General features: G+C 44.8%; 2 protein-coding genes across 4 annotated transcripts in view; both read left to right on the top strand.

The window, feature by feature from the left end:
• The window catches only part of FRMPD2 (FERM and PDZ domain containing 2), a 118,235-nt gene extending 111,847 nt beyond the window's left edge, over nucleotides 1–6,388 (top strand). For all 3 annotated transcript variants that reach the window (XM_021073049.1, XM_021073051.1, XM_021073048.1), the window contains exons 29-30: nucleotides 817–1,082; nucleotides 3,570–6,388. In XM_021073049.1, coding sequence (XP_020928708.1) covers nucleotides 817–1,070 — 254 coding nt within the window. In that variant the 3' untranslated portion in view covers nucleotides 1,071–1,082; nucleotides 3,570–6,388. The remainder of the gene's footprint in view (nucleotides 1–816; nucleotides 1,083–3,569) is intronic.
• Nucleotides 15,398–18,319, top strand: part of PTPN20 (protein tyrosine phosphatase, non-receptor type 20) — a 75,210-nt gene continuing 72,288 nt past the window's right edge. Inside the window, exon 1 of the mRNA XM_021073067.1 lies at nucleotides 15,398–15,494. The gene's annotated coding sequence lies outside the window, so the exon portion shown is untranslated. The remainder of the gene's footprint in view (nucleotides 15,495–18,319) is intronic.

Raw genomic sequence — 18,319 nt, 5'->3', positions numbered from 1 at the left:
TGTGACTTCGTCGCCAGACAATGAACTTTGCTGTCCATCTGCTTCCTGTGTCACATGGGGAGTACATGTCACTCCCGCTGGCTTTGTCTCCAAATAGGCACATTTTCAGTGCTCAGAAAAGGACCTGAAATTTGCATTAAATGCTTTGAAGGTCACCTGCTTGAGATGTTCTCAGCCTCCTGCTTTGGCCTTTTCCATCTAATTCCCCCTTGAAATAGCAATCATAACCATAGTAGTAATTATTGCATCTTTCATTTACTGAGAACTTAAACCCTGCACCAGGAGCCATGGATGGCTGTATCAGGATATTTAATTTAAGCATCCCAACACTCCTTTAAGTTTCTTGACCTTCCCATTTTTTGGATGAAAAAAACTGTGGTTCTAGAGAAGTTGATAAACTTGCCGGAGGTCTGGCTGACTTCCCACATGAAGTGTTAGTCCTAGAACTGGGTCACAGCTCTGCTTTTGATGCTGTGTCCTCTGGCAAGTTCCCCCATGGTCTCCTGGACTCAGTAAAGACTGCCCCTGCTCCTATAATGCTCTGCGCTACTTCTACCATAGAACTAACTACTGGATTGTAACATTTTTTTCACTATTGGCTCTTCCCATTAAATTAGAGGCTCCTCAAGATCAGGGGCCATGCCTTATTCCCTGTTCACCTCCTAGTCCCAGAGTAGTCTCTGGCAGGAGCTCTTTGAAGCCTGGCTGGCTCACCTGTGATGAGCATCCTGAAAGCAAAAGGGAGGAGGGGAGAGGAATTTCTCATCAGCGCTGGAAGACACATGGGTTTCTATTTTCTGGCCCTGAATTGTACAGTGATGGTGAGGAAGGTGACATGTACTATCCACCTGAAGCCCCTTCTCCCACCTTGGAGGATGAAGTGTACCTTACCATCAATTCTACAATGGAAGACCAGCTACCCTGTGGAGAATGTCTGGAGGCAGATTCGGGGACCATTCCCCTACCACAGTTCTGCTCTTGGGGTACTTTCTCAGAGTCTTTACCTCCGGAAGAATCCTGTGATAGCGAGGGCGAGTGGGAAGACCTCGAGGAGGCTGAGAACCAGATGATGGCACCCTCAGGTGGGTATCACTCTGTCTGGGTAGAATGAGGCTGCACTGGGTTCTTCTAGCAGGGCTCATTGTTTCCACTTTGGCTGAATGATGGTCCATGGGCATCACCATTGTTCTCCTTGCATCCTCTCTGGGGGTCACATCTCATTGTGGCACTTCTCATGGTCCATGTTCCATGGCAACAACCCTATGAAATAGAGTTATCATCATTCTCATTTTACAGATGACACATTTGGGACTTTCCCAGGTTCATTAGGGAGTAAGTAACAGTCAGAATTCAACCCCAGACCTCCCACTCCCTGGACCCCCTGCTCGTGCCCTCCTCCGCTGCTTCCAACAGGTGGCACCATCTCTCCCCAGGCATCTCTTTCAGCGAGTTGCTAGTGCTGATTCCTACTTTATCTGCTCCTGACTGCCCTTGGGCTAAATGTATTTCAGAGAGGAGTCTTGATGTCATATAATGTGGCCCTTCTCAATGGCCCCTGTGGCTCATCACAGTGAGTCCTTGCTTGGTCAAGAAAGCCAAGCTGTTGACACAAGGGGCTACCAGAGCTGGGACAGGGTGACCAGGCTGGAGTCAGATCATCCTGATGAAGATGTGGGAGGAGTAGGTATAACAAAACCCATCAGACTGTGAGTAGAAAGGGTTAAACTCTTGATTGGTTGGTAAACCACCTGGTATTCTGTTAAACTGCCTGAAACATATGTATTTCCAACATTTGAAAAATGTTGAATGTTCAAGAATCTTTTGCAAAAGCATTTTCAAGACACATCAAAACTTATCAAGGCATTGGCCATAAAGATTTGGGTATAATTGAAACACACTTGATCACTTTTGTTCCATTGTATTCCAGCCTCATTTTCATCACAAATGATTGAACTGGATTCTTAGAGAACAGTGGCAGGCAAACTGATATGGTGGATTGATATTTGAAATTCAAATATGACAAAAGGCTGGTTTTTATCTGTAATGGAAAGCAATACATTCATAGAGGGGATGACATGGAAGCTTTGAAGACCCTGTAGGCCATTTATGGGGAAGTTGGACACTCTGACAACTTTGGGAATGATGTATTGTAGATTCCAAGCAGGAAGCCACTTATATATGGAGTGCAATCTTCCCAGATATGGCTCCTCAAGGCTGAGGAGCTAAAAGAATATAGGGGATCCCCAGGGAAGCAACTAAGGACCGCAAGTGTCAGTACTTATGAAATGTCCCAGGAGATCCACAGTGCATTGGTGGGGGGGGCAGAGACCAGAGCAGTGAAGCAGGGCTCCAAGTCAGGCTCTGTCACTTACCAGCTAGTGACCTGCAGCAAGTGACTTTTAAACTATCTAAGACTCTGCTAACTGACCGTTGAATGGAGAAAATGAAATCCACCTCATGCAGTTCCTAGGAAAACCAGATGACAATGCATGTCAAGTGTTTAGTACACTGTGTGGCATGTAGTGAGGACTCAAAAAGTGTTAACTATTTTTAATCATAAATCATATAGGAGGAAATTACTTCAGTGAAAAATGCAACCTTATTAGTGCATTCGATACTGCTACCACCCCCTCTTTTGGACAAAGGAACCACGAAACTTTGTCAGACTTCTGCCTTAGCATAGGGTGTGGGGTGGTGTGGGGAGAGGTACTGATTTATGGCAAAACCCTCAGGTTCGGGGTGGACTGAAGAGCCCTCAGCTATGGATGATGGCTTGGCTGGAGTGAGGCTGAGTTGTCACAGTCACTTATCCTCGCTGCTGACAGAGGTGGGCCTGCAGGTGTGAGTACTCAAGGCAGTAGTTCTCAGCCCTGGCTCTGTGGAAGTGCCCACAGGTGTGCTTCAAGGCACCCACAGAGCTCTACAGTTAGGAGGTCGATTTGCTGCTGCTTTGGAAAAAAGCAGCTCTTAACATTCTTCAAATCCTCTAGGAGGTCTATAATTCCCCAGAGGTTATGGTCCTCTGTTGTATACATTCTCTTTCATCCTGGAAGTATGGAGAAGTCCTGGAGGGTATAAAGAGGACTTTGCTAATGGATGGAGTCATGCATCCTTTAAAAATGTGCAACAAATTATTTTATTTGGCTCATTTAGATATTAAGACAGTAATAATCTATAGGTAGTTTCTAGAGATAATTTAATTTAATCCTCATATCAACTTTGACTGGTATCCTTATTCATCTTTTATAAATGGGGCTTGGAAGGTTTATTGCATTTGTCCAAAATCATACAGCTAGGAGGGCAGATTCACACTGCATCTGTGTGCTACTTTGGGTGCATTTTCTCAGTTCCCCTAGAATGTGACTTTCCACATAGACCTGGGTAATACACATGTCTTTCCATCATGTGTCATGAGTCCTACCATTTTCCTCACAAAGTAGTTCTCTCTTATGAGGCTAAAGCAACCCCTGCTGTCCAGTGGGATTAAGGAGGCAATTGGACCATTCTATTTAGGGAAGGGTGCTGGCCAAATGGTAAGACTACCCAGTAAAAGCTGCTTACTGTTTTAGGTGAACAGAGAAAGTTGGACCACTTCCTGAGCCTGAACCCAAGGGTTTCTGCATGGACATCCTTCTGACTGTGATCACATGGAGGAGCCCTCATTTGCTGGTCTGGAGAATGTACCCACAGACTCCACAATCAGGAAAGAAGCCCGTGGGTCCCTGAGAAGGTTATGTGGAATGGAAGAGACCTCTGGCCCAGTTGATAGAAGTAACTTCCAAAAGATCATGCCTGTCACCTCTAAAACTCATTTGAATTGTGGTTGACCCCTGTTTAGTTTGGCAGTTTATGTTGAATAAATCTCTGTGTGTGCGTGTGTATGCATGTGCCTGTGTGTGTGTGTGTGTGTATGCATGTGTGCACATGGGGTTTCCCTTTGTAAAAGGATTTGAGAATCAGCCTTCTACACCAAGATAAGCCGGGATGGGATGAGGTCTTGCTGGTGCACTGGTTCATACTTTCTGGGATAGATGCCTTGTTCCAGTTTGCACTCTTGGGTTTTCCCTTACTTGAAGGAGTTTCCATAGTTTTCAAAGTGCTCCAGTTCCCTCAAAGGAATCTGCTGAGAGACATGGCTCAAAGGCCAGGGGAGTGATGTGTTTTGTCATCTTTCTGTGCTCTTCCTATGCAACTCCAAATGGTTATAAGTTATTTTAAAATCATTTCCTTTTTTGGGATCCGATTCTAAAAAGTACATGAAAGAAAAATAAGATGGGATACAACCACTACTATAACAAACAATTGAAAAGCTAAAACTTGGGATTATCAAGTATATAAAAAAAATAGAGCCTGTGGACCACCATGTGAGGCAAGGAACACTTTCAGTGATATATAATGCGGGATGCATGGTAGTCAGTATCTTAATGGGGGGAGGGAGGCCAGCTTCATAGATAGAACTAGAATAGCTGAAAAAGAGGATTTAGGTTTAAAAATTCACTTCACCTACTAAAATTATATACAGCTGATTAAATAAAAAAAACAACATCAAAAGACTGGTAGAAAATAGACTTTAGTTTTATCAGATCTACAGAAGAGTAATAAACTTCCTCTGGCTGCCAGCGATAGATAAAAAACACGACAAAAAAGAACAACAAAGTTGATAATATTGAAAAAGTCAAAACTTCTGTATAGTAACAATGCCAAAATTCATGTAAAAATAGGGGCAATGGATTGGGAAAACATTTACATAATCGGGAATAGAGATTAATATCTATAATATTTAGAAAGTCCATTATAATTTATAATATATTCATAAAGGATTTCAATAGACAATGTATGCAATAGAAATACAAATGAGAGATGAATACATATTCTAATACAAATAGAATGTATTAATTTGCATCCATCCCATTCACAAAATTTTAAAAAATACTATCCAATTTTGGCAAAATTTGGTGAAGCTTGTACTCTCAGAAATATCAAAAGCCATAACGATGCTTATGCCCAATGACCTAACAATGCTATTCCTGAGAATTTACCCCAAAGAAATAATTCAAATAATTCAAAATAAGAAAATATCCAAGTATTTTAAGATGTTCATCTCAGCTTTCTTGATAAAAACAAGTTGAAATGGCTGAAATGCCTTAGAACATTGTAATATTTAAAACAGTTTTGTATAGTAAAAAATGAACAGAATAGAATAGAAATGGTAATGGAGTGAAATACAGTAATATTAAAGACAACATGGCAAAAAAAGACAGTTACGTACAGTTGCATCATAATGGGATATTAAGCAGCCAAGAAAACAATAAAAGAAATACAAAAAAGTCACAGTTTAGAAAAGTACTTGATATAATAACTCAAAACTGTGTGATAACTGATTAAAGCAACAAAAAAGCACACACACACACAGAGAAGTACCATGAATAGAAGGGAAGTTGCAGGAAAAGAAATCACCCAGTGTTTGGGTGATGGGATTAGGAGAACATACTTGATTTTGTTAAAAATGTCTTTACCTTTGTATATTTATTGCTTACATAATAAGTTTTGCACTGAGAATAAAGAGGTTGAAATAGCAAAGAGGGAGGGAGAGAGAATAAAAACATTGACAAAGGTTTAAAGAAGCCTGTGCTCCGAAGTTTAATTTATGAACTTTTCTCTATGTACCTTTATTTCTAATTTCCTGTTTTCGGTCTAATGGGAGAGTCTTATAGGTTATTTGCCCCATTCTTCCGTTAATGAAAAAGAAGTTTCCCGCCGTCTGAGCAGTCTTGTTTCCAGTGCTCTCAGGGAGGGCGAAGTCAGCTTCCTCGGTGCCCTATTACACAGTTTCACAGGCCTCATGGTTAGAGAATTAATTAAGCATGCAATACAGTGAACAAATAACCATATTCACCACTTTGCAACTGCGTGCACTCTGCTGAACTCTGGTTAATTATTTCCTTTTTGGAAAAGAAATGGGTGGTTACAGGTTCAAAATGAATCTAGTCCTTCTCCTTATAGGAAGGGACCTCCGCCCTCTCCCCAGGCCTGTTTGTTTATTTTGAGCTATATCTCATGAAAGCCATGTTCCTTCGTCTTAGGTAGACTTGACTGCATCTGCCACTTGCTTTGTTTCAGGGCAAATGTCAGAAAGAACAGCACGGTCCTAAGGGACAAGGCTCATTGCTGCAAAATGTAATGGCCCAAACCTGGAAATAATCCAGATGCCCTTCAAGCAAGCAAATGGTTAAATAAACTTGGGTATATCCAGAAGAGTGAACTACTGATACGCTCTTGGATGGATCTCTGGAGAATTATGCTGAGAAAAAGTCAATTGTTAAAGTCTGCACAGTATGATTCCATTTATATAACATTCTTTTTTTTTTTTCTTCATCTTTTTGTAGGGCCACACCCATGGCATATGGAGGTTCCCAGGTTACGGGTCCAATTGGAGCTGTAGCCACCGGCCTATGCCACAGCCACAGCAACGCAGGATCCAAGCCAAGTTTGCGACCTACACCACAGCTCATGGCAACGCCAGATCCTTAACCCACTGAGTGAGGCCAGGGATCGAACCTGCAACCTCATGGTTCCTAGTCGGATTCGTTAACCACTGAGCCATGACAGGAACTCCTATATAACATTCTTAAAATGACAAAGTTATAGAAATGGAGATCAGATTTGTGGTTACTGTCAGTTTAGGAGGAAGTAGGGGAGGTGAGGGGCAGGTAGGAGGGAAGCAGGTGTGGTTATAAAAGGCCACCAGGAGGGGTCCTGATGGTGATGGAACTGTCCTGTACCTTGACTGTGGTGGTGATACTTACCTGTGATAAAATTTATAGACTTCTTTTTACTTGAAATATAGTTGACATAAATATCATGTTATTTTTAGTTTGTAGAGAACTTAAAATACACACACAGACATAAATGAGTACAAGTAAAACAAAAGACATCTGAACAAGAGGGATGGACTCCATCAATGTCAATATCCTGGGTGCAATATTATACTAGTTTTGTAAGATGTTGCATTGGAGCAAATTGGGTGAAGACTATAGGGGATTATCTGTATTAGTTCATGTAACTGCATGTGAATCTATAGTTATCCCAAAATAAAAAAGTTTAATTTTAAAAAGTGGTCTCCCCAACTCTGCTTTAACCATACCATGACTGCTCACAAACAGGCAGGGCGGGTTCCACAGAAAGCTATAGATCTGTTGACCAGGAGTGAGTGCTCAGCCTCCCCTGCCAACTGTCTGAATCATACACGAGTCCCTGCCAACGGCCCAGTACAGAGGCAGTGCCACCACTGTGCTTTAAAAAAAAAATTTATTGGAGTATAGTTGATTTACAATGTTATGTTAGTTTCAAGAGTATAGCAAAGTGATAAAGTTATATATATATATATATATATATTTCTTTTTAGATTCTTTGCTATTATAGGTTATTACAAGATATTGAGGATAATTCCCTATGCTATATAGTAGGTCCTTGTTGGTTATCTATTTTATCTATTTATATATTAATGGGTATATTTTAATCCCAAACTCCTAATTTACCCCTCCACCCATTTCCCGTATGGAAACCTAAGTTTCTTTTCTATGTCTGTGAGTCTATTTAAGTTTGGTAAATGAGTTCATTTGTGTCATTTTTTGAGATCCACATGTAAGTGACATTACATGATATATGTCTTTCTCTGTCTCATAGCGTTTTTAAAAATAAATTACAATTCCATCCTTCATCTAAGCAAATCTCTGCCACAGAATAAAAGATGCAGCTTCAGGGTCAAGGAATCCTGGAGAAAAATCAACAGGAAGAATATATGGAACAGCTCTACATGTCTCTGCCCCATTTTCAGTTTGACACACGTTCATTGGGCACTGACCGCATAGCAGGCTATGGATGAGGCTCAAGGAGTAATGATGGTCAGGGAGGATGGTTGCTTTTCGGGAGCTTGCATTCCATGCAGGAGAGAAAATACAAACACATCGCTATGATCAAGGGGAATAATGCTGTAATGATGGTATAGAAATATATGTTGTAGAGTAAACAGGGAGTTTTCCCAGAAGGAAACATTAGTCATGCCCGAGGGGAGGGCCCAGGATGGATAGCAAGGCATTCACTCCTCTGGGAGGTTGTGGTGTAAACACTGCAGAGCATGAGAGGAGGCAACCAAGATGCAGCTACAGACAGAGTGAGTGGGGGCTAAGAGGCAGCAGAGGAGCCAAGAGGTGGATGGAAAAGATGACAACCCAAGCAGAGCTTGTCAGGTGGTATCTGTTATAAAGAGATCTTCAGTCAGAAGATGAGCCTGATTTGAGGGATGGAGGAAGGAGTGGTGTGGGAGAGACATGAAGTGATCAGATCACTTTGGAGACCACTGTGGATTCCAGAGCCAAAGGAAGAGTGGGCCCATCAGCTGCGATGGGGGCTAGGGAAGGATCCCATATTCAGTGATCAGTCTGGTTTTGTACCTGGTGAATCAGAGATATTCAGGAGATGAGGTGGCATTATCTTGAATTGTACTGCAAGGGATGCAGTTACGGAGGCCTCAAAGTAATGCTCTGAAGTGGCTTGATCTACAGGAGATTCTGTAGAATGGACTCAAGAAAGCTGTGCTCTGAAGCTCTCATTCATGAATGGAGTGGCAGAAGGAGGGAGCGTTTAGAGAGGGGTGTAAATGGACACCTCTCAGAGCTGTGGGCAGGTGAGGAGATGGGGGGAGGCCTCCTCTGTGCTTCTCCATCAGACTCCAGGTTGGTAGCTGGGCACACGCTACCAAGTCATCCTGTTTCCTTGATAAGACACTGCTGAGATCAGCAGTCAAAACCTTCTAGCTCCAAAGCAGTTGCTAAAACCAGAGCTGCTTAGTTTCAGTGGCTATAGAGTAGATGATTCGTTGTCTATTCAGCATTTTTTCCTCCTTCCTCCTGCCAGTGTAAGACAATTGCTTTAAAAGCAACTTCTTTTGCTAAGGATAGAATTCATGATTAAATTTAAGCTAATGAAATAAAAGCAGATATTTTGCAGGGACTCTTAGAGAAGTTCCCTATACATCTTTAGGGAAAGTTTCCAGGAAGCAATTTATCTACCCCAGTGGATGGCTTCTGACAGCCTTTCTGTGACCTCAAGAGGAACCAGTCTTAAGATGAAGCAAATGAAACCAGCAGAGCAAAAAGGTGGAAAGAATCTTGGTCCTGTCAAGCTGCTGAATCAACCACCCTGGACCCTGTCCTGTAGTGGGACTTGAAAGTTCTCACAGCAATAAACATACTCCTGTTGAAGTACTTTGACTTGCAGTCAAAAGCCTTCCAACTTACACCAGGATATTTAGCTTCCTTTCCCCAAAGTCTGTAGCAGGGCCTTCTACGTCTATGACTCAAAGATTGAGACATTTACCAATCCTGATCCTTTTGGATTTCCCTTTCTCAACCAAGCTTTCTCCCGTTCACTGGAGCTTTCAAATTTCCTTTTATCATTTTGAAATGAGAGGCCCAATGTCTACCTGTGTTGTTGAGGATACAATCCTTTTCCTAAAGTCCTTCTCAGCAAAAAGCCGGGAGTCTTAACTACATCTGTGAGTAGATGCTGCTTTTCATTGAAGAGCTTTGTTAGAACGTGCTGGATTTCAAGCTCCATGCCAAGCACTGTGCTTAACCCTCAGCACAGTAGGTGTTTGTGCTGGAGTGGGGCCATGTGATTTGTTCTGACCAAAAGGGGTGAGAAGTAAAGCGCATCATATACAGACTAACTGAAGACACAAGCCAACCTTTAATTGTAGCTGCTGAACCCTCTAGAGCTCTCTTTCCCCACTGACCACAGTGATCACATCTCACCCAGTGAGATGCTGGGTGCTCCATCAGCCGGCATGTCGAAGTCAGGGATCATGGAGCAGAGCTTCCAGTTGACCTAGGATGGATATTCATTGAGAGCACAAACCAAATCTTCACTGCACTCAGTGACTAAGATTTTGGAGGTTTGTTGATCACAGCATCATAATCTAGCTTATTCTGTATCATACATTATTAGGGTCATTTTTATATATGAGGAAGCCGAGATCCAGAAAGTTTCAATATTTGAGGTTCCCAAGTAAATAGTGATGCTGATATCAAACCCAGGTCACTCTGGAATAAAGCCCATGCCCTTCACTCTCAATCATGATTCCTCCCTAAGGAAATGGCAATCCAAGGAGGGTGAGTGGCTTTCAAGACTGCAGTAGAAAGACTCTGAGACATAAAAAATCGAGAGATTCCTGACTCTGATTGGAAGATCCTCTGAACAGCTTTTTTTTTTTTTTTTGTCTTTTTAGGGCCACACCCACGGCATATGGAGGTTCCCAGGCTAGGGGTCGAATTGGAGCTGAAGCCACTGTCCTACACCACAGCTCATGGCAATGCCAGATCCCCAACCACTGAGCCAGGCCAAGGACTGAACCCACATCCTCATGGATACTAGTCAGTTTGTTAACCCCTGAGCCAAGATGGGAACTCCTGAACACAGCTTATTAATGTTCTCAGCTCACAGTGAAGTGTCCACTCTCACTGTGCTTCTCCACATTGCACCCAAAGGCAGCATGCTAAGGGGCAAATAAATACTTGCACTTCCTTGTTTAATATCATTGTATGGCCAAGCATTCAGATTTCTTAGCGTAGTAGGCAAAGCACTGCAAGATGTGGCCACAGCTCAGTTCTCTGTTTCCAATTCCACGTCCGATCTTCCCTCAAACTTCCTCTTTCTCATGTAGTCACACGGAGCTCCTAGAATATGCCATGTTCTCTCATCCTCTTTCCTGTGTTCTCTGTGCCCTAGGCACCCATACAGCACACTCCCCAGTCTTCATTCAATTAATACCTACTCATGCCTTAAGATTCGCCTCACCTGGCAAGCCAGCAGCACTGGTGATCACCCATCCATAGCCTCTAAAGGTTTAGAGGGTAATTTGCCAGGAATGGAAAATTCATCTGCAAAGAGTTGTTGGAATGCAATGAAATTTTCCCTTCCACACCTGTGTCCCAGCCTTGGGGAGGAAGGGGAGAGGGAAGCCAGTGCCTCTCCATGAAGACCTCTGTGCACGTGACAAGAACTTTAAGAAAATAATTTATAAGATTGATATGTGTCCCCTGAAATTGGGGGGGCGGGGGCGCAAGAGTTTGGTGTCTGACCCATGCCTGGGCAATCTAAAGGTGAGAGGAGATGGCTGAAACAACATGACTGGTGGGAGAGCAAATACGAAGAGGACGGTCCCAGGAGTGAAATGCTGATACCTTGGCAGAGGAAGGACATGGAAAGCCATCTTAGAGCCAAGTGGATCTACAGCAGGCCACAGTCTGGAGCCGCTCCCAAACAAGCAGGGGTGACAGAGACGTAGGCAGAGAGAGAGAGAGAGCCAGAGTCTTAGCTCATAGAGGGTGCATGGGAGAGAATCACAGAAAGCACCTCCTGTGCCTGATAAATGACGCGGAGGTGGCCCTCCCTCCATTTGAAAACTCCTCATAGGGGCTCAAAGTCAAGCCTGCATTTTGGCCTCCAGTCACCCATTTGTCTGGCATCTTTACTCATGGCACAAACTACACAAACACTCTGGTACCTTGGGGTGAGGCTGTGGAAGGCAGGATCAGAGGGAAGGTGTTGGAAACATTTGGCCAGAGGGAAACATCACTCAGGCAATGGAACTGTGCTTGGAGACATCTCATAGGGCGATTCTTGGGGAAATTGCAAGATTCTCTCTCAGGACAAACAGGCAGCTCAAAATAGCTGCTGAGCCCAGAGGGCCCTGGGTTGGATTCCAGAGGCAGAGGTGTCAGAAGCTGAGTCTGGAGGGTAGGATGTGGGTGTGAGGTTGGATGAGAAAGGAGAAACTGATGTGCCCATTTCGCATGCCTATTGCCAGTCCAAAGAAGGCCTGGCCTCAGGACAGAGAGTACCTAAGAGATAAGAAGTCAGAGGGAGACTTACACTGAGATGGGGCTGTTCTGAGTATTTAAAATTGTAGACCTGCCCCCAATTTTATATTCAAGAACCAAGGAAAAAAAGGCAACTGGACATTGCATTTGCATGACACTGGCAAGAAACAAAGATGCTGTCTTCTATGTGCACCCTATTCTGTCCAGCTAATAAGATGCCATAAGATGGTGGCATCTGAATTCTTGCTATAAAGCACAGGGGTTGGCACAGACCAAAAGAACTGAATATAGGAGGGTTGAAAGGCATGTGTCCAGTTTCTCTCTTAGAAGGTGGCAGTGTTTGGAGTTCACTTTCTGCCACATCATTATTTTACTGTTAATAAGCAGAGCTGGAAGTAGAAAGAGGACATTTATAGGCCAGAGTGCAGCAGGCTTGCTTGCCAACTTAAAAGCTCTCCCATCAAAGCCTAAGGAATCCTCTCCTTGTGGTGTATGCACAAGGGCTGGTTGTTGCTCTGCAAATGGGTAATCAGCCAACTAAAGGATCAATCAATTAATATTTACTGGGCATCGAATATGTGCCAGGCTCAGGAACTAGACAGCTGCGAACCTAGAATGAGGTAAGTGCATGCTTTTTCAATAAAATAGTTTTCAGCCTTCACTGGGATTTTTATTGGCCTTGTACTTTCCACAATTTATTTTTATAGAGTCTTTTATGTGAAGTGTCTCAAAGCTGAGCGGAGAGAAAGAAACACACAGAAAAGGCCCCACAGCTTCTTCCAAGCTCACAGTCCCCATCGACTCACACTTGGTGGTGCTGGGTGTGAAGAACACCATCCAAAAATAAACTGGGCTGCAAAGCAGAGGCCTGTACTATGATGGATCCTGTGGAAGGGTAGTGTTGCTGAAATGATTCTTTTTTGGGGAGGCAGGTGGCGTGTCAGCATTTCCTGTTCCTAGTTATTTGACCCAAGCCAGGTTTAAAAAAAACCCTGAACTTGAGCATGAGCTTTGGAGGCTGTGAAGAAGTGACTTTGGGTCCTGAGATCCTGGGTGTGAGCTGTGCACTGGGGTCTGGGAGGCCCTCAAGGTCCTTTCTGATTGTGTCTGGAGTCACACAGCTTGAGATTGGAGCCATTTGGGTAAATGGAGGGCCATTTGCAGGTGCATTAAATTCTTGCACTTGCAAGGGGAAGATGGGTCACAGCTCAGTGGAGAGCAGAGATCTGCCTGGCTCTCAGGGCCCATCCTGAGGGAGTCTGGGTGCTCAGACTGGGTCAGGAATGCAGACTGTGGGATTCCAGAATCTATATCACTTCTGTGCTGTTCACTGTGCTACCCAATTGAGCTTCCCCAGGATCTGTAGTGAGTCTAGGACCAAACAGGACATGAGAAGGGGTGTCTGGGGAGCAGTAGGTAAGGGACAAGCAAGTGACTCTTCAACCAGGTTAGAAATCCTTTCAGTAGCAGGGGACTTAAGCTTAGGCCTGTAACGCTGCACTACTGGTAACTGGCAAGGCATAGGGGTTTGCAAAGGCCTCCAAAGAATAGTTGAAATTTTTTTGAGAAGTGGGGCTGCACCCATGGCATATGGAGGTTTTCAGGCTAGGGGTCCAATCAGAGCTGCAGCTGCCGACCTGCACCACAGCCACAGCAACTCGGGATCCGAGCGGTGTCTGCGACCTACACCACAGCTCACACTGGATCCTTAACCCACTGAGCAAGGCCAGGAATCAAACCCGCATCCTCATCGATACTAGTCGGATTTATTTCCACTGAGCCACAATGGGAACTCCCAAGAATGGTAGAAATTTTGGTAAAAGAACTAACCTTTTCATTTCTTCAAATTTTTCACTGATGAAAACAGTAGCAGCCTTTTGGATTGGTGGCCATTGGAAAATGACATGGTTTAACAGGAAGTTGAGGGACAGGATGAGACTTCAGGGTCCACCCTTACCAAATGTTCGTTTAGCCTCCATTCAGTGATTTCCTGATGCTGTGGGTGAAAATTCTTCTCTGTATGTCTCCATGAAAACCATCTATGTAGGAACACAACAGCAGAACATTTGTGCTGCTCAGATCTGTGAAATAGTGAGTATGCAGAGTTCTTTTTTTTTTTTTTTTTGGTCTTTTTTTGGGCCACATCCACAGCATATGGAGGTTCCCAGACTAGGGGTCGAATCAGAGCTGTTGCTGCTGGCCTAGGCCACAGCAACAACAGATCTGAGCCACGTCTGCAACCTACTGCCACAGTTCACTGCAACGCTGGATCCTTAACCCACTGAGCGAGGCCAGGGATCAAACCCACAACCTCATGGTTCCTAGTCAGATTTGTTTCCTCTGCCCATGACGGGAACTCCGGAGTGTGCAGAATTCTGATATTAGATCCTAAGAGAAACAACAGAAACCTCAGATATAGGGACCACCTTTTTTTTTTTAAAAAAAATCTTTTTAGGGCTGCTCCCTTGGCATATGGAGGTTTCCAGGCTAGGGGTCCAATCGGAGCTGTAGCCACCCGCCTATGCCACAGCCATAGCAACTCCCGATCCAAGCCGTGTCTGCAACCTACGCCACAGTTCACTGCAACGCTGGATCCTCAACCCATTGAGTGAGGCTAGGGATCAAACCCGAGACCTCACGGATTCTAGTCGGATTCATTAACCACTCAGCCATGATGGGAACTCCCATTTCTTTTTTTTGGGGGGGGTGATCATCTGAAGACGAAACTTCCCTGGGCCTGTAGGAAGCCTTGGCTACTGAGGGAAGGTGAGGCCCCTAGTGGAGAGAAGTTAACTATTGTCAGTGACTCACTGAGCAGGAAATTGACCCCTTCACACCTGGACAGAGAATGACTGTTTTTGCTCAGCCCCAAACTCAAACATTTGGTTCTCCTGGACCAACACTGAAAGCTGTGGACTAAGTGAGGTCGTCTTATCATGGTTTTAAGCGAACTGGATCCTCCAGAATGGCTCTGGTCATGACCAAATGGAGAGAGGTGTGCTTGTTAAGATAAAATGATTCTGGCTTCCTGTATTGAGGCAATGTTTACATGCTGAATTCCCCTACACTGACCACCCTCGCTGAAACTGTCTCAGCCAACCGACCTCACGTTCTGGCCCTCCTTTTGCAGTAGTCTCTTCTGTTCAAAGTGCCCAAACACTATCTGTCCCATTCTGATACTGCAAATCAGGCCCCTACCTGGCAGGCTCCTCTCCAACTAAGTAGGGAGCTTAGGGGCTCTGACCCTTAGAGAACACAATTTTCAGTGGTTCAATGTGGGCATGACTCAGAGAGATGCAGCATTATGAGCATGGCTTGGGACAGGGCACAGACAGAGCAGAGGACAAGGGAGGTGCCATAGAATCCACCACTGGGTTTTCAGTGAGCACCGTTGTGCTTGGGATGGCCAGCAGGGGGAGGCATTGCCGACTGTCCCTTGGCTGCTGAGGACGCTGGCTGCAGGGCTTGGTTCCAGTGCGCAGGCTCACAGGGGCCTTTGGGATTGGATGGCCCGATATCGCAGAGCCATTTGGCTCCCGCGCCAACCCAACTGGCAAGGTGGGCTGGGGACAGGCAGGGCAGTTGGGACCCGGCTCCTCCAGGCAGGTCCAGGTGAGATGTGGCGCCGACCAGGTGGGACAGGGGGAGGGTGGAAGGGGCCGCTGAACTGGGTTGTGAGGGCAGGCTAGGGCCCACCTAGTGATCTTGAGAAGAAGATGCCATTGATGCCCAGGGGCTGAAGTGGCGGACTGTGGCCCCAGGCACCACCGGGAGGCCTCCTGGGCTGCATTTGGTCGGGCCCTGGGGGGGTGAGGCCAGAATCCACTGGAGCCTGGGGGTCGGGGACGGCGGGAGTGGGGGGTGGGGGAGGCGGAGGGCAGGCTGCTTGGGCAGTGGGAGGCCTGGCTGTGCTGTGACATGTTTCGAAGGGTATGGGACAGGAGACCCTGGTCCATATTCCTCAGAGTTCAAGAAAAGCCTTGAACTCTGAGGAATATGGAATTACTATGATTGGTAAGCAGCCATAGTTGCGTACTAAGACACAGTCTCAGCTGCCTAGGCTGGGGAAAGGTTTGAGGCCAAGCACAGTCATTTCACTCACAGACCAGTGAAGGTTGAGGGAGCCCAGAGGGAATTGGAGCATTAATTTCTCATTATTTCCGTAGCTGTTTGTGAATACTCCTATGTGCCAGGACTGTTCTGGAAATTGAAAATAATGACGTACAAGATAGGCAAGGCCCCTGCCTTCATGGAATTATATTCCAGGTGGGAGAGAGCCAGTCAAGGCTGTGTTCTGAGTTTTTGCCTTTCTATTTAATGAGATGCAGAAAACTGCAGGTGAGAGGTAGGTTTCATTTTTGGAATGGGAGAAATCCAGAACTATGTTTTGGATATGGTAGGCTTGAGATACCTAGTAGGTTTTTTTCCCAACATGCAACATATAAACAGTGTAGTTAGAATTTTACAGTGGAAGTTCCCGTCGTGGCGCAGTGGTTAACGAATCCGACTAGGAACCATGAGGTTGCGGGTTCGGTCCCTGCCCTTGCTCAGTGGGTTAACGATCCGGCGTTGCCGTGAGCTGTGGTGTAGGTTGCAGACGCGGCTCGGATCCCGCGTTGCTGTGGCTCTGGCATAGGCCAATGGCTACAGCTCCAATTAGACCCCTATCCTGGGTACCTCCATATGCCGCGGGAGCGGCCCAAGAAATAGCAAAAAGACAAAAGACAAAAAAAAAAAAAAAGAATTTTACAGTGAACTCTGTCATCCATTGAGTAGATCCTACTGTTAACATTTAGCCATGCTTGTTTTTTAACTTATCTATTCATCTCTTCATCCTTCTCTCCATCTGTCAATCATCTGGTAGATTAATTTTTTATTATGGTGAAATATACTTAATATGAATCACCTAGTAGATCATTTTATTTTTATGACTGCACCTGCAGCATGTGGAAGTTCTGGGGCCAGGATCTAATCCAAGCCGCAGCTGCAGATCCTTTAAGCTACTGCATCTGGCCAGGGATCAAACCTCAGACTGGAGCCTGCAGTCTGTTCTTAACCCACTGTACCACAGTGGGAACTTCTAGATTTTTAAGTTGAGATGTCAAGTAGGCCATTGGAAATTTGAGTGTGAAGTCATAGGGGATGTTAGGGATAGAACTAGTCTTTGGAATCATCACCATATGGTGCTGTTTAAACTAAGGGGCCAGGTGAAACCACCTAGGTTGAGAGTGTACCTAGAGAAGAGGAAGGGAAGCCAAAATAGAATGAGGTGGTTATCAACCGTGGTGAATGCAACTGTGCAATATAGTTTGGCAATTAAGATTTTAATCATTTTAACAAGAACAATGTTAGAAGAGCAGAGAGGCCTTAAGGTCAAGTGGAATTTTGTTTTTTAAGATGGAGGAAACTAGAATATGTTTATATGCCAGTGGGATTGAACTCACAGGAAGGGAGAAATGATGCAGATGAAAGAGGGGGACATTACGGGGGAAGTACTTGAATACCTGAGAGGGGAGGAGAGCCCAGAGCAGCTGAGTAGTTGGCTTTGAAATGAGCAGCCACCTCATTTCCACTGTAACTCTAAGGGAAGTTGAAACAAGTGCGGATGCAGCCAGGCAGTAGAGGCGCCATCTGTCTGTGAAGGCAGTCAGATGATTGGCTGAGAGTAAGGGCAGCAGGGAGAGGAGAAGATGTGCTAGGACCTGGAGGAGACATGTGTGACATAGTCCTTCTGGAGAGTGGGAACATGAGCTAATGAGGGAAATGGAATTGGATTGCTAGGCAGTGCTGAGTGTCTGTTTGATATGTGTAGTCATGGACTTGGTTGTGTGGCTGTGGGAAAGTTCAACCTTGGAAGGGTGTTGTGAGGATTAGGTGAGGTAATACACGGAAAACATTTTATTTTTTATTTATTTATTTTTTTGTCTTTTGTCTTTTTAGGGCCTCACTTGCAGCATATGGAGGTTCCCTGGCTAGGGGTCGAATTGAAACAGCTGCTGGCCTACGCCACAGCCATAGCAGCATGGATCCGAGTCGTGTCTGCGACCTACACCACAGCTCACCGCAATGCTGGATCCCCAACCCACTGAGCAAGGCCAGGGATGGAACCCAAGTTCTCATGGATATAGTCAGGTTCATTAACCACTGAGCCACGATGGGAACTCCATGAAAAATTTTATACAGTGGCAGGCACATGATGAATGCTACCTGTTTTTGTTTGAAGTCTCATTTTATTTTTCTTTTATTTATACAAATGTGACTAGGGAAGGCTGACATTTCCCACCTAAGAGGATCTTCTCCCATGACATGTTTTCCAATCAAACCAAAGTCTACTGCAGTTTGCAGCTACTTGGAGGTCTGGCTTCTGGTGTGGTTACATTTATACAACTCGTTAATTGAATATGTTTGCTCAAAAGAGCCAAACTATAGCAAATAGA

Source organism: Sus scrofa, chromosome 14 (assembly GCF_000003025.6).
Source record: "Sus scrofa isolate TJ Tabasco breed Duroc chromosome 14, Sscrofa11.1, whole genome shotgun sequence".
NCBI lineage: Eukaryota > Metazoa > Chordata > Mammalia > Artiodactyla > Suidae > Sus > Sus scrofa.
The sequence above is the reverse complement of the archived record's forward strand: the minus strand, read 5'-3'. Positions and strand labels throughout refer to the sequence as shown.